Source organism: Corvus moneduloides, chromosome 2 (genome assembly GCF_009650955.1).
Source record: "Corvus moneduloides isolate bCorMon1 chromosome 2, bCorMon1.pri, whole genome shotgun sequence".
NCBI lineage: Eukaryota > Metazoa > Chordata > Aves > Passeriformes > Corvidae > Corvus > Corvus moneduloides.
The window spans coordinates 120,006,205-120,018,860 of NC_045477.1; the positions used below are offsets into that span (position 1 = coordinate 120,006,205).

General features: G+C 47.1%; 2 protein-coding genes across 3 annotated transcripts in view; both read left to right on the forward strand.

The window, feature by feature from the left end:
* Positions 1 to 12,656, forward strand: part of DSCAM (DS cell adhesion molecule) — a 439,089-nt gene that overhangs the window by 331,330 nt on the left and 95,103 nt on the right. For both annotated transcript variants that reach the window (XM_032101087.1, XM_032101088.1), the window contains exons 13-14: positions 2,014 to 2,110; positions 3,462 to 3,590. In XM_032101087.1, the coding sequence (XP_031956978.1) occupies positions 2,014 to 2,110; positions 3,462 to 3,590 (226 nt within the window). The remainder of the gene's footprint in view (positions 1 to 2,013; positions 2,111 to 3,461; positions 3,591 to 12,656) is intronic.
* On the forward strand, positions 8,577 to 10,300 carry LOC116440379 (skin secretory protein xP2-like). Its single transcript, XM_032101089.1, has 2 exons — positions 8,577 to 10,168; positions 10,272 to 10,300. The coding sequence occupies exon 1, from the start codon at positions 8,613 to 8,615 to the stop codon at positions 10,131 to 10,133; it is 1,521 nt and encodes a 506-aa protein (XP_031956980.1). The 5' UTR covers positions 8,577 to 8,612; the 3' UTR covers positions 10,134 to 10,168; positions 10,272 to 10,300.

Below are 12,656 nucleotides of genomic sequence, written 5' to 3' on the forward strand. Positions count from 1 at the left end.
TTATATTCTCACTTAAAAATCTTGATTATCAATTTTCAGTCACATTTTTAAAAATTATTTATCAGGCCTAAGGAACTAATTATCTGTCTGATTATTGTCTAAATTCTAGTGTAACTCCTATGAAAAATTTCTTTCTTTTCCAGCCAAAAACTGTGTTGGATCGTATCCAATAAAATTCTGGGTTTGCTTTCTGTGAGAGACCTTTGTCATTGATTTCCATGAGGAAGAATAAATTCTATGTGTGACTTTGTTCCTATTAGTATTTTTGTGATACTGATAATATTTAGTTATAGGATAGACCCCTAGGCCTCTCTGCCATCATTCTTCTTGTTGACTTTAATAAGATAACCCCTGAATACACAACCATATTTCTATTTGGAGGGCTGGAGACCTGCTTGGAGAGTTCTCTTCTGAGGCAGTTGGGTACAGCAGGGGCGTTCTACACCCATGCATGTGTTACATACAAATCCTTTCACTTCTGAGAGACAAAATGAGCCAAAAAGTAGAAAATGCCAGATTAAGGCTGTCTCTGAAGCTCTGAGTTCAGTGCTTTTGCATGATGATGTGATCTTTAGTTGTGTACTCAGCTTTTATTCTTTCGGCAGGGCCCCTGCCTCAGTGAGGCTGGACTTGGATTTTCTCTGGGGCTGAATTAGGGTTGAGTAATGAATGGCACTGTGTGATGCAAAGCTGATCTTTGAGACCAAACTTTTCACAGGTGGCCAATAATTGTGTGTTCTTTGTTTTCTGGCCACTTGACTTGAGCCCTTGGAGTCTGATTTGCAGAAGTACGAAGCCCTCCCAGCTGCAGTTTAACTCAGTGGAAGCTGTTATGAACACGTGAAAGGCTATTTATTGCTCAGGACTCTGAGGGGGAAGGAGAAAGGCCCTACATGTCTCAAATTGGGCTCTGGAAATTTTTGTTTCCCTGTCTCCAAGCTCAGCCACACGTGCAAGTGAACACAGCTTGACAAGTTGCTGCATCTCAGACAATTCTCCAATTTCCTTACAGCAAGTGGGAAATTAATCCATTTATCTTAACCAGTGGTGACTGGGAGTTGTACTCACATCACCTGGGTCTTGCTGAGGAATAAAGAGCACGTGGAGTTTCCATGGCTCAGCTAATATGTGGCAACTTGTCAAGCAGCCACAAACGTTGTCATACATCTGCTTCCTTAATTCCTAACATGAAATGGTGGCAATGCTCTTCATGGTGTCAGGGCTGATGAAAATAAATTCACTCGTGTTTCTGCAATGGGTGAATTCACAGAAAATGGTGTGAGAAAATGAACGTCTGTTTTCAGGGCACAGTTTGAACCATGTGCAGTAAATAAATTGCGGAGCAGCACACTGAACAATGAGAAAGAAATGCTATTTCAAATATCTGCTCGTTTAAAAAAAATTCCTTCTTTATTGTACCTGGAATGAAGCAGTGGCCCTGTAGAAAAATACTATTATGACCACGTTTGTAAATATTATATATAAATTTCCTCTCTATTAAACAACAAATTGAAAAGAAAGACCACACGAAACTTTATTACGAGGCACCATGCTGAACACTACAGGGCTCACCACCAGTGTTTGAACCTTTATTTCCTCCACACAGACTTCAGCCACTTGAGTTATTTTCAGAAATAGCTGGAAAAATTTGGAGGCAGCAGGAAGCACCATTTTGTATGGCAAATTTCAGCCAACAGTTAAACACTTGGCAAACTTGTGAGGAACTGGAAACAAGGCTCCTAAGGAGAAGCAGCAGGAATAGGTGGAGCTCCAGCTCCTGACTACACATGTAGAGCTGGTAGCCTGTGTCCTCAGCCCAGGTGCTGCTGGCTTTGATAATCTCAGTATTTTGGAAGTTTTCCTATGCAAATGGATGTGTGTAACCTGCAATATCTATTTATTGCTGTCGAGGAGAACAGTCTGCACGATTTTTCTTGAGCCACACAGACAAGCTGTTGGTTTATTTTCTCTGCGTGCTGTTCAATCCATCACTTCTTTTCCGACCTCCTATAGATTCTGCCAACTGTGCGTGAAGATTCTGGCTTCTTTTCCTGCCATGCCATCAATTCTTACGGGGAGGATCGTGGAATAATTCAGCTCACTGTGCAAGGTAGGGAGAGGACAACACAAGGAAAAAAACCCACAGCTATTGTAGGACAGGAAGTGTAGAAATCTGTTGGGGGGAGGGAGGTTCAGATTCCTAATTGTGTTCCTCATTGTCAAAGAAATGAGCAGCTGCATTAAAATTTTCAGTCTTTCCTTTTCCAGCATCACAAATTAAATCAAAATAAAAGATAAGCTTGAGTCTTTCTAGATGTGCAAGAATTAATTAGATTTTTTTTCTTAATTACAATAGTTGACAATTGGTAAGGATACTTAAAACCAGTATCTTCAGTGAGGACTGTGGATATGGAGGATTGAGGGGGAGCAGGTTGCATTTGATTTTAAAGAACAAATGTGCTTCAAACCCAGGTCTGAAATAAAGCAAAAGTGATCTTACTTAATCTCTAGAGAAACATTAAACCTACTGTGGAACTTCAAGCAAAATATTTCATGTTTAATCAGTCAAAATAAATTGTGAGCAGTTTGCATGATCCAAATTCTAGGAATTTATGTTGCCTGGAGCTGGGGTTCCCCTTCCACAGGGCAGAAACAGCAAGTCTTGGAAAGGTGACAATATTTGAGATGCAGGGCACGGGCAGGACTCAGCCACTGGCCACTGCTCGTTCCCGTGTGGTGCTGCTTCCTCCTGTGCCTCTCCGAGCCTGCACACAGCAAATTCCTACAACTTGCAGATTTGGCTCTCAGTGCCCTTGATTCTAAGTAGCAGCAGATTCCAGTGGATGCCTAGGGCAGCCCTGTTGAAAAATTCAGGTGGAGTTTGGGGACATGTTCGCAGCTCCACCACTGCTCATCGAAGCTGCCATGACAATTTAAAGGGACATTAGAATGGGTCTAAGTGCTGGTTATTTATAACATTATCTTTAGAGGCAGAAAGAGGCTTTTAGAGTGATTTTATCAAATTATTCTGTTATTGAACTAAGACTTTTAAACACACTCAAAGAGATAGAAATTTTACTCCCTCTCCCCACCAAATTTAGCACTTTTGAGTTTAGTACTCATATTTCTACGATCATGTTTTGTGTAAAATCACTGATAGCAGTATCAGTGAAAGGTGGTGTTTGGGGTAAAACATCTTTCCTGGAATGAAAGTGCGAGCTGGAGGGATTTTAAGGAAATGCAACCAAGAATGTTAAAGAGGAGCCAGTATTCAAGATGACACCAGTGACTCTGAACTGAAAAGTGTTGAGTGCTTCCAGCAGGTAATTAATAGGATCAGGGTCCCAGTGAGTGCCCAGAGAAATGCCAGGAAGGCTGAGCCAGTGCCACGCTGGTTGGTGTGACACTGTTAAGAGGATGGGGTCTGTTCTGAGCAGAGCTGTGTGTGTGTGTTTGCCCAGAACCCCCCGACCCCCCCGAGATAGAGATCCGCGAGGTGAGAGCCCGGAGCATCGCCCTCCGGTGGACCATGGGCTTCGACGGCAACAGCCCCATTACTGGCTACGACATCGAGTGCAAGAACAAGTCAGGTAAGGAACAATCTCAGTAATCCCCATTGCTGGTCATTCCAGCAGTGAGTTTGTGTTGTAAAAGGTAATTCATAAATTGAAAGTGCCTGATGGAATTCTTTATCATGGTTTGTTTAATCTTCCACAGGAAGATTTATCTTCATTTTCTGTCCTTTTTTTAATTTGTTTTGTGGTAAAGATGTTAAATTTAGCAATTGCTGCTTTTCCCTTTTACCACTTCATGCTATATTTACTGAGGCAGAAATTTTTGTGATGTTTTCATTAGTAGATAAAATATTTTCAAGTATGTTGAATCATTAGTCATCATTTTAGCCCTGCTTTGTAAATGAAATCAATAATGTACAGGAGAGATTGATAATGTACCTGAAAGATGAGGAGTGGAAATTCTTCACTGAGGCTGAAGTCAGGAATGGCAGGTTTGGAGATGTAAATTGGGAAAAGATGCCTTCAAGGGATATGCACACCTAAAAGTTTCTGGGCTCTGTTTTCTTTTTGATTGTTTTAATTTCTTTCCAACCACCCACCCGCTCCAGAAAAGTTTTTGAAAGTCACTCTCCTTTCTCACCCTAAAACATCTCTTGTATTTCTCAAATACAAGAATAAATATTTAAGAATGATGTAACTCAGCACAACCCCATTTAGGACAACTGAGGTGCTTCCCTTTGATTGAAGCAGGGACAGAAAGGGATTCCAGAGCTCTAAAATGTCTTTGTTAGATTTAGTTTGATGTTTTCAAGTGATAATGCAGAATGTAGGCAGAGATTAAGTGGGGGTCACCATGAACCTGCATTGAAAAATGATGTCTCTCTAACCATTGGATTAGAAATTAACCAGTGGAATGATAAATCAAGAGCCAGACAGAAAATGAAGCATCATCAGATTGGATGGAAACATCAAGATACAATATATTGATAAAGGTTAAAAAATTAAAGGAAAAGAAGAGGGTGGCAGAATTGGTGTCAAAGAAATATTTGTCTGTATCTGAAGACAAGTCCTGGAGGTCATGTCCTAACAAGAGCAGATTATCTTCTCACTGCAAACAACAGAAATGTCATTTTTTAAAGTATGAGGGTGACTGTTTGAAGAAACTCAGATCAGGTTTTTGAATTCTTGCACATGAATTTTGTCATTAATTAAACCATCAAGAAGACGAAATAGCAAAAATTAAGAACTTGCATGGGGGTAGTTGGAGGAATTTAGAACAAAGAGGAAGAATTAAGAAAACTTCTCAGTTTCCAGGTATTAAAGGTTTGGAACAAAATTTAGATTACATGTTCCAGGAACATCCTGCCAAGACCAAAGTAAACCTGTAAACTGCACAGTTGTGTTTAGTGAGAATTTTCCACCTCTGTTGCCTTTTTCTGAGGACTCAGAAACTGTTTTCGATCAGATGCATCATGGAGGCTTCTCAAGAAGGAAAGCTTCAGTTTCACAGAATGTGCAGGTGACCACAAAGCAAGCATGGACTTCACTGTATATGCAGCCCTCACATATCCCATCACAAAGTCATAGAATTTAGGTTGGAAAAGACTATTAAGATCGTCAAGTCCAAAGTTAGCTCAGCACTGCTGATACCTACTCCATCAGACACAAAAGGTGCATTAACTACCCTAATGGAATTAGTTACTCCACGGAAGGACCGTGAGGTTGCCTGTCCTGTAGGGTCCAGTTGCCATCCCAGAGCACTACGAATAGCAGGAGCTTGGTGTTTCAGGATGTTTTGGTACATAAACACATCACCTGTCTGTACAGAAATGTACCTGTGGCTCTCAGACCTGGTCCTCCATAGAGGCCAGTCCTGTGCAGGCTCCAGACCTTTCCATGGGAGGTGCGCAAAGAGGTCTGGAGACAAGAACAGGGGGGTGGGTCCTCCTTTGCGCCTCTCTCCGCACCCTTTTTAATTTTTTGCGTCATTAGGGCAATCTTAGGGACAAACTTTGAATCAGTTCTGCTTAATTTCGCGTTCTTGTGCTCTGGTGGGAGCTGGGCATCCCCCGGGTCGCCGAGGCTTTCTCAGGGCTGGGGTTTCCCAAAATCTTCCCCGGGAGCCGCGGGGGTCCGGCCGGGCGCGGGGCCGGTGCAGTACCAGCAATGGCCACTGGGTGGCAGCGCCAGACCGGGCCTGCGAGCGGCCGCCGCTTCCCCAAATCCCCACATTCCTCAAATCCTCCTGGAAGAGCCCAAAGCTTCGTCCTTTCTTCTGGGAACGGGCGGGAAGCGGCTAGTTTTCATTAACATGTGATTTTTTAAATACATCATTCTGTAAGCACGTGTTTTGTATACCACTGAGCGATGCCAGGGCGTAATATTTTATGAGTGGAATAAAGAATAGAGTCTAAAAGTTCTTCTTTCTCTTCTTCCTTCCCTTCCCTTCCCTTCCCTTCCCTTCCCTTCCCTTCCCTTCCCTTCCCTTCCCTTCCCTTCCCTTCCCTTCCCTTCCCTTCCCTTCCCTTCCCTTCCCTTCCCTTCCCTTCCCTTCCCTTCCCTTCCCTTCCCTTCCCTTCCCTTCCCTTCCCTTCCCTTCCTTCTCTTTTCTTTTTCTTTCTTTCTTGTAGCCCATTGCTGTTTGTTTTCTATGCTTTTTCAGTCTTTCCTGAACTGAGAATAAAAACCAGACGAGTCAATAGTCAGTCTTAACAGCTCTGTTACTTACCATGTGGACACAACATTTTTAGGGTTTGCCACAAGAAAATAAAATTAACTTTTCTTATTTCTTATTAACACATATTTTTTTTAAAAAGTGGAGAGAAATAATTTTCTCTCTGATCTGACTTCATTTTAAAAGGACTGCACTTGGTTTATTTTACCCTTCAAAAAAAGGGGTACAGGTATCAAAAGAAGATCCTGAAGTCCACATATGTAATAAATAAAAACTGAAAATCTATGTTTAGAAGTACCAGAGACTGTCAGTTTTCACCTCTTTCCTTCTTTATGGTGCTCTGAAATCACCAGAATTTTTCAAATATATTTCTTTAATTTCAGTAGCTAATATGGACTACAGAGTCCTGCCACTCAGAGGTCAGTATTTGAAACAACCAAGTGAAAACTAAAGCAATTTGGTAAGCAGACTATATTAAAAAAAATTTCTCATCATCCTCATGGGAAATTTAACACAATCTCCATACCAAGCAGGTCTTTTTTGAAATTCCTTTCCAGAAAGTACCCCACAGAGGAAGCTGTGACAAACTCAGTTGCCACGGTAAAACACATTCAAGTGAATTTGGTTAGCACTAAAATGTCTGATTCCTAAATATTTTCTGTTCAAATAAAACCTCCTGGGTAAGCAAACAGGCGCTGCAACCAGCCAAGTGCAGGTGTCACTGTGACAACTTGTGCCTCCTCCAGAAAGCCCTTAAAAAAGAATTCACAGTTTGGGCAAATATTTTGTATCTGGGTGAGCTTTCTATTTTCAAGCTCATCTTTGTTATCTGTTGAGATTTCTGCAGCCCTGCCCACAGTGACCCATCTGTAAAACACCCTGAGAGCCTCCAGGGACATCCCCCCAGGATGCTGCAGAGGTTAAAAGGGCCAGCAGTAAGGCGGAAATGAAGGATGCCAACTCACAAAAGACATCAAAATGCTTTAAATTGATAAATTCCTTTATTTTATTTGCAGCAATTCAATGCTTGGTTGAAAAAGAGGGGCTACTGTGTTTAGCTGATTTCCATCCCTTTTCCTATTATATGTCTGGATAATTTATTAAAAACACAACAGGCAGATGAAAAGTAAGCATGAATAAAAACAGGGAGCTACTCCTTTTACAGACAGACAGCGAAGAGGGTTCTACATTCCCCTGGCATCAAACAGCTCCTTTATTCTAACAGGAGTCAGGGAAACGGCACCAGTCCTGGAGAGTGCTGAGCCCCCAGCTCTGAGTGCTCCAAGCTTGTGCTCAGTGTGAATTTGGGACAAAACTTTCTGAGTGATCCCTGCTAGTCTAAGAACCCTCCATCAGAATCCCAGGATCACTGAGGTTGGAAAAGCCCTCCCAGCCCATCGAGTCCCAGCTGTGCCCAGTGCCTAGCTTGTCATCAGCCCAGGGCACTGAGTGCCACATCCAGGCCTTCCTGGGACACCTCCAGGGATGGGGACTCCAAACCTCCCTGGGCAGCTCTTTCCAAGGCCTGAGCTCCCTTTCCATGGAGAAATTCCTCCTGGTGTCCAACTTGACCCTCCCCTAGCACAGCTTGAGGCAGGGCTTCTCCATGCCCGTTCCCGTCTGCTCCACTGTTGTTGGGGTGCCAGGGGTGGCCCTTTGTGACCCAGGCACGTGGTGTCAGAGTCCTTTGTGATGTGGGACATGGTGGTGGCCAGAGACCCTTGTGACATCAGGGAGCCCGGCCCTGGCTGAGGGTATCTAAGGGACGCAGAGCCCTGCGGTGCCCATCACAGGAGAGCCGCTCTCTGAGTAGGAAGCAGCTCCCTGCGCTCGTCTGCTCTATATGTCAATAGCGCTAGACGACAATAGCGCTAGACGACATTAGCAGTAGATGAATATAGTGACAAGGACAGAGCCAACTCCAACTCCCGGTCCCCCAGCCCAGCTGGCTGGAAGCCCAGGCCCCCAGCGGGCAGTGGACAGGGGCAGTGTGCAGGTCAGCCCTGCCACTGTCAGAGACTGAGGAGGAGGAGAGGCCCTTTGCCGACACGGACCGAGAGTTTTCCCAGAGGGAAGGTGCTTGTGACCAGGGGCTTTCCCACGGAGACATCACAGTACAAGAGACATACCAAGAGCAAGAGGTACTGTGTGTCCAAGAAATTTCCCAATGGGGAGCCAGGAGGAGCCTGTACCAATGCCGGGTGTGTGTGAGTGTTCGAGAGGTTTCCCGGTACAGAGCTGAGACACACCAAGAGTTTTATGAACGGGAAGAAACTGTCAGAGTCCAGGAGCTGTATCAGTGGGAGGAAGATGGTAAGACATACGAAGAGGTGCGTGAATGGGAAGAACGTGTGACAACCCAAGAGGTGTTCCAATGAGGCCATGAAATCAGCTCCGAGATCTGGGACAGACCCTTGCACCCCATGAGCAATGAGGGGCCCCAGACTTGTCCCCCCGTGGGGCCCAGCTCTCCCAGCCCCGTGGGCACAGAGGTGGAAGCAGAGGCAGCGCCTGCCCTGCGCAGCGCCTCTCCTGCCCCGGGCACTGCCATGGAGGCTGAGCCGGCAGCTGCTGCCCCATCCGGAGATGCTGAGGAGGAGGAGCCCCCCAAGCCTCTTGTTCCGGATGAAGAAAAGGCAGCAGCTCCGTCTGTCACCAGTGAGGAGCTGCCATCAATAGGGACACGGAGCCCACCCAGTGTCCCCTTCAACACCCCAGCCAGCAGCCAGGCTTCACTCTACCTGGAGCAGAACATCACCGGGGAAATGCTGAGCCAGGCGCTGCTGGAGATGCTGCAACTGAGGCAGCAGCGGGAGGAAGAATATGCGCTACAGCAATGGATGGCTTTAGAAACAGCACAGCCGCGTTCTCCCAGCCCCGTGGGCACAGAGGTGGAAGCAGAGGCAGCGCCTGCCCTGCGCAGCGCCTCTCCTGCCCCGGGCACTGCCATGGAGACTGAGCCGGCAGCTGCTGCCCCATCCGGAGATGATGAGAAGGAGAAGCCCCCCAAGCCTCTTGTTCCAGAAGAAGAAACTGCAGCAGCTCCGCCTGTCACCAGTGAGGAGCTGCCATCAATAGGGACACGGAGCCCACCCTGTGTCCCTTTCAACACCCCAGCCAGCAGCCAGGCTTCAGGGTACCAGGAGCCAAACATCACCGGGGAGATGCTGAGCCAGGCGCTGCTGGAGATGCTGGAACTGAGGCAGCAGTATGAGAAAGAGTATGCAATCCAGCAGTGGATGGCTGTAGTAGCAGCAGCTACAGCCCAAAGGGAAGAGAGCTCGGTGCCTGCCCCACACAGCCCTCCCAGCCCCTCGCCTGCCCAGCTAGGAGCCCAGGCCCTCAGGGAGCAGCAGGAGGAGGCAGCAGCAGGGTCAGTGGTGCCAGTGCAGGGGAGGATGGAGGACTCTGATGAAGAAATGAAATTTTGGCAACTCTTAGATGATCTGGAGCCTTTCCTGGTGAGAGACCCAGAGCAGTCCCAGGAGTCACTGCCAGGCCAGAGCATTCCTTTGGGAGAGGGGATCCCAGAGCTCGTGCAGGAGAGCTGGGAAGATGAGACCGACCATGGCATCTGGAACAAGCCCTTGCACTCAGAGGATGAATGGGACGAGGTCAGTGTCCTGGAGCTGCCCGCAGAAGACAAAGAGCAAAAACGCAGAGCTTTTGCGGCAGACGGGCTCCCAGTGCCTGTCCCCCGTGAGGCCTGGGTTGAGGGCCCGGCACCGGAGCCGTGCAGCCCAGGGCCGCTCTGTGCCTCGCCCACGGCCCTGCAAGGCCGAGCCCCTGTGGGACACGCGGCTTCTCCTGCCTTCGAGGAGCCGGTGCTTGAGGCAGGGACAGAGAGCCCGGTGCCTGCCCCCAGGAAACGTCCCTCGCATTTCAGGCCGGCGCTGCGGGGGCTGTTCCGGTGCCCCTGCCTGGCGCCACAGCCCGAGGACTGAAACAGACGAGGAAGAAGATGAGGAAGATGATGAAGGTGAAGACAAAGAAGATGAAGATGATGATGAAGACAGACAATGAAGATGAAGACAAAGAAGATGAAGAAGATGAAGATGAGGAAGAGGATGAAGATGAAGAAGATGAAGAAGATGAAGAAGATAAAGAAGATGAAGAAGATGAAGAGGATGAAGATGAAGAAGATGAAGAAGATGAAGAAGATGAAGAAGATGAAGAAGATGAAGATGACTGTCTCAGTTTTGAGACCAATTTAAGAGAGGACACTCCACAATGAATAGTCTCCTCTAAAGTGTTTCAGCAATCCCTCTCCACCAATAGAAAATGAATGCCAGTAGAGGAAAATGAAAAAAACCAAAACCAACAGTTAATTAACAACGGAATGCTCAAAGAATTCACCCGCCTGCACCACACTGACACCTGAACAAAGACCCAACAGTTCCTCGAGAACGGGGCCAACGTTGAAGAAATCCCCCGTCCTGACAAGGGATGCAAGATGTCGCCGGCTTTTGCACTGAGGGAAGTGGAGCTTCCACAGAGGAGCTCCAGCAGGAGGCAAAGCCCTGGCGTCTGTCTGGCATCGACCTTCTCTGTGGGGCAGACGAAGCAGCTCAGACGGAATCTCTTGGTGTGCTTTCTCTGCCTGCCTCGGCTCCCTGAGGCTTGGGGCTGGAACAGGACAGCCCGGCACACACCCGGCCCTGGGCCTGGAAGATACAGCAACCATTTCTTGGGCATAGAGCAGAGGATCCGGAATAGACTGTCGGCATAAATCACTCCAAGACAACGGCAAAGAAGACGAAGACAAGACAAAGAAGAAGAAGATGACGAAGATGATGAAGAAGACGACGAAGACAAAGATGAAGATGAAGACGATGATGACAATGACAAAGCAGACGAAGACGATGAAGATGAAGATGGAGACGATGATGACGAAAAAGCAGACGAAGATGACGAAGATGATGAAGACGACGATGAAGACTAAGAAGGTGGAGAATACAAAGAAGAAGAATTTAAAAATACATAGAAGAATAGTAATAAGAATTTAAAAAAATATATATATATAAGAAGAAGAGTAATAAGAATAAGAATTTTAAAATACATAGAAGTAGAAGAGTGATAGGAATAAGGAGAATTTAGAAGTACATAGAAGAAGCAGAGAAGAAGAGTAGTTAGAATAGCAAAGAAGAAGTGTAGTTAGAACAAGGAGAATAAGACTAAGAAGAAGAATTTAAGAATAGAAAAATGAAGATAAAATTCAGTGAATAAGTAAAACTAGCAAATAATTTATTTTAATTACATATTATATATTTATATTACAGTCTATTATATAAAATCGTGAATATACAATATGTTGTACTTATGAAACATTTCAATTTCCCCGAAAATAACCAAAGAAAAAGAGAACAAGGCTCCGATTACTGAAGAATTTGTGTCTTTTCTAATAAAGTTTGTAAGACGAAAGAAAAGAGTCTATGGATTTCATTTCTCGTCTCTCAGAGGTACCGATGCATTCTCACACTCAGCCCCAGGGAGTCCCTGCGAGCAGCGGCTGCTCAGCCCCAGCGGCAGCGGGAGAGCTCCCGGCCGGGCCGGCAGGGCAGGGCTGTCCCTGCTCGCCCAAGGCGAACGAAAGCCGCCCGCGGAGCCCGGCTGGCAGAGAGCTGTGCTGGGAACGCCTTTGCAGCGGGGCTGCGCAGCCGGGACAGCGGAGCCGCCGCAGCCGCGCTCCGGCGCTGAGCACGGCCAGGGAGCCGAGCTGCCTTAGGAAGGAGCGCGAGTGTGGCGTGGGCAGGGAGGAACGGCTGCTGCTGCTGCCCAGGCTCGCTGCGCCTGGAAAGTGCTGGGAAGGCTCTTCTCACCATTCGCACTTCTCTTCTGCACACAAAGGATCCGCCGGAAAGAACTTGCAGGTGCCCCTGTGCCTAAAGCCTCGCCCCTCTGCTCCCCTGTCCTGGCCCAGGGCCTGCTCAGCAGAAAGCAGCTGTGGGGTCACTTTTGGAGTAACTTCTACACCAACAGAATGGGTGGGGTTGGCAGGGACCTTGAAGCTCATGTAGTTCCAGCTGATTATCTCCTGCTCTGTGTCCCTCTCTATGACAGGTGTTTCCTCTTTCTTTCTCTCTCCCTACCTCACACTTCTTGTGAAATCAAATCCATGTTGTTGAATAAAATCCCATTGTTGCCGTCCTATTTGCTCCTTAACTGGGGCAGAGGCATCTCTCCCTCATAGGATTGTGACATGTGGGCAGGGACACCTTCCACTGTCCCAGGTGGCTCCAAGCCCCACTGTCCAAGCTGGCCTGGGACACTTCCAGGGATCCAGGGGCAGCCACAACTTCTCGAGGCAAGCTGGGTGAGGGCCTCTCCTCCCTCAGAGGGAAGAATTCCTTCCGAAAACCCCCTCAGAGTTCAGTCCCTGGAGCCAGGCTGGGTGTGTTCCTCACCAGTCCTGCCTGCCCTGAGCAGCCTTGTGCCGGGCGGGAGGGGTTCCCCCGGTGCAGCCGCAG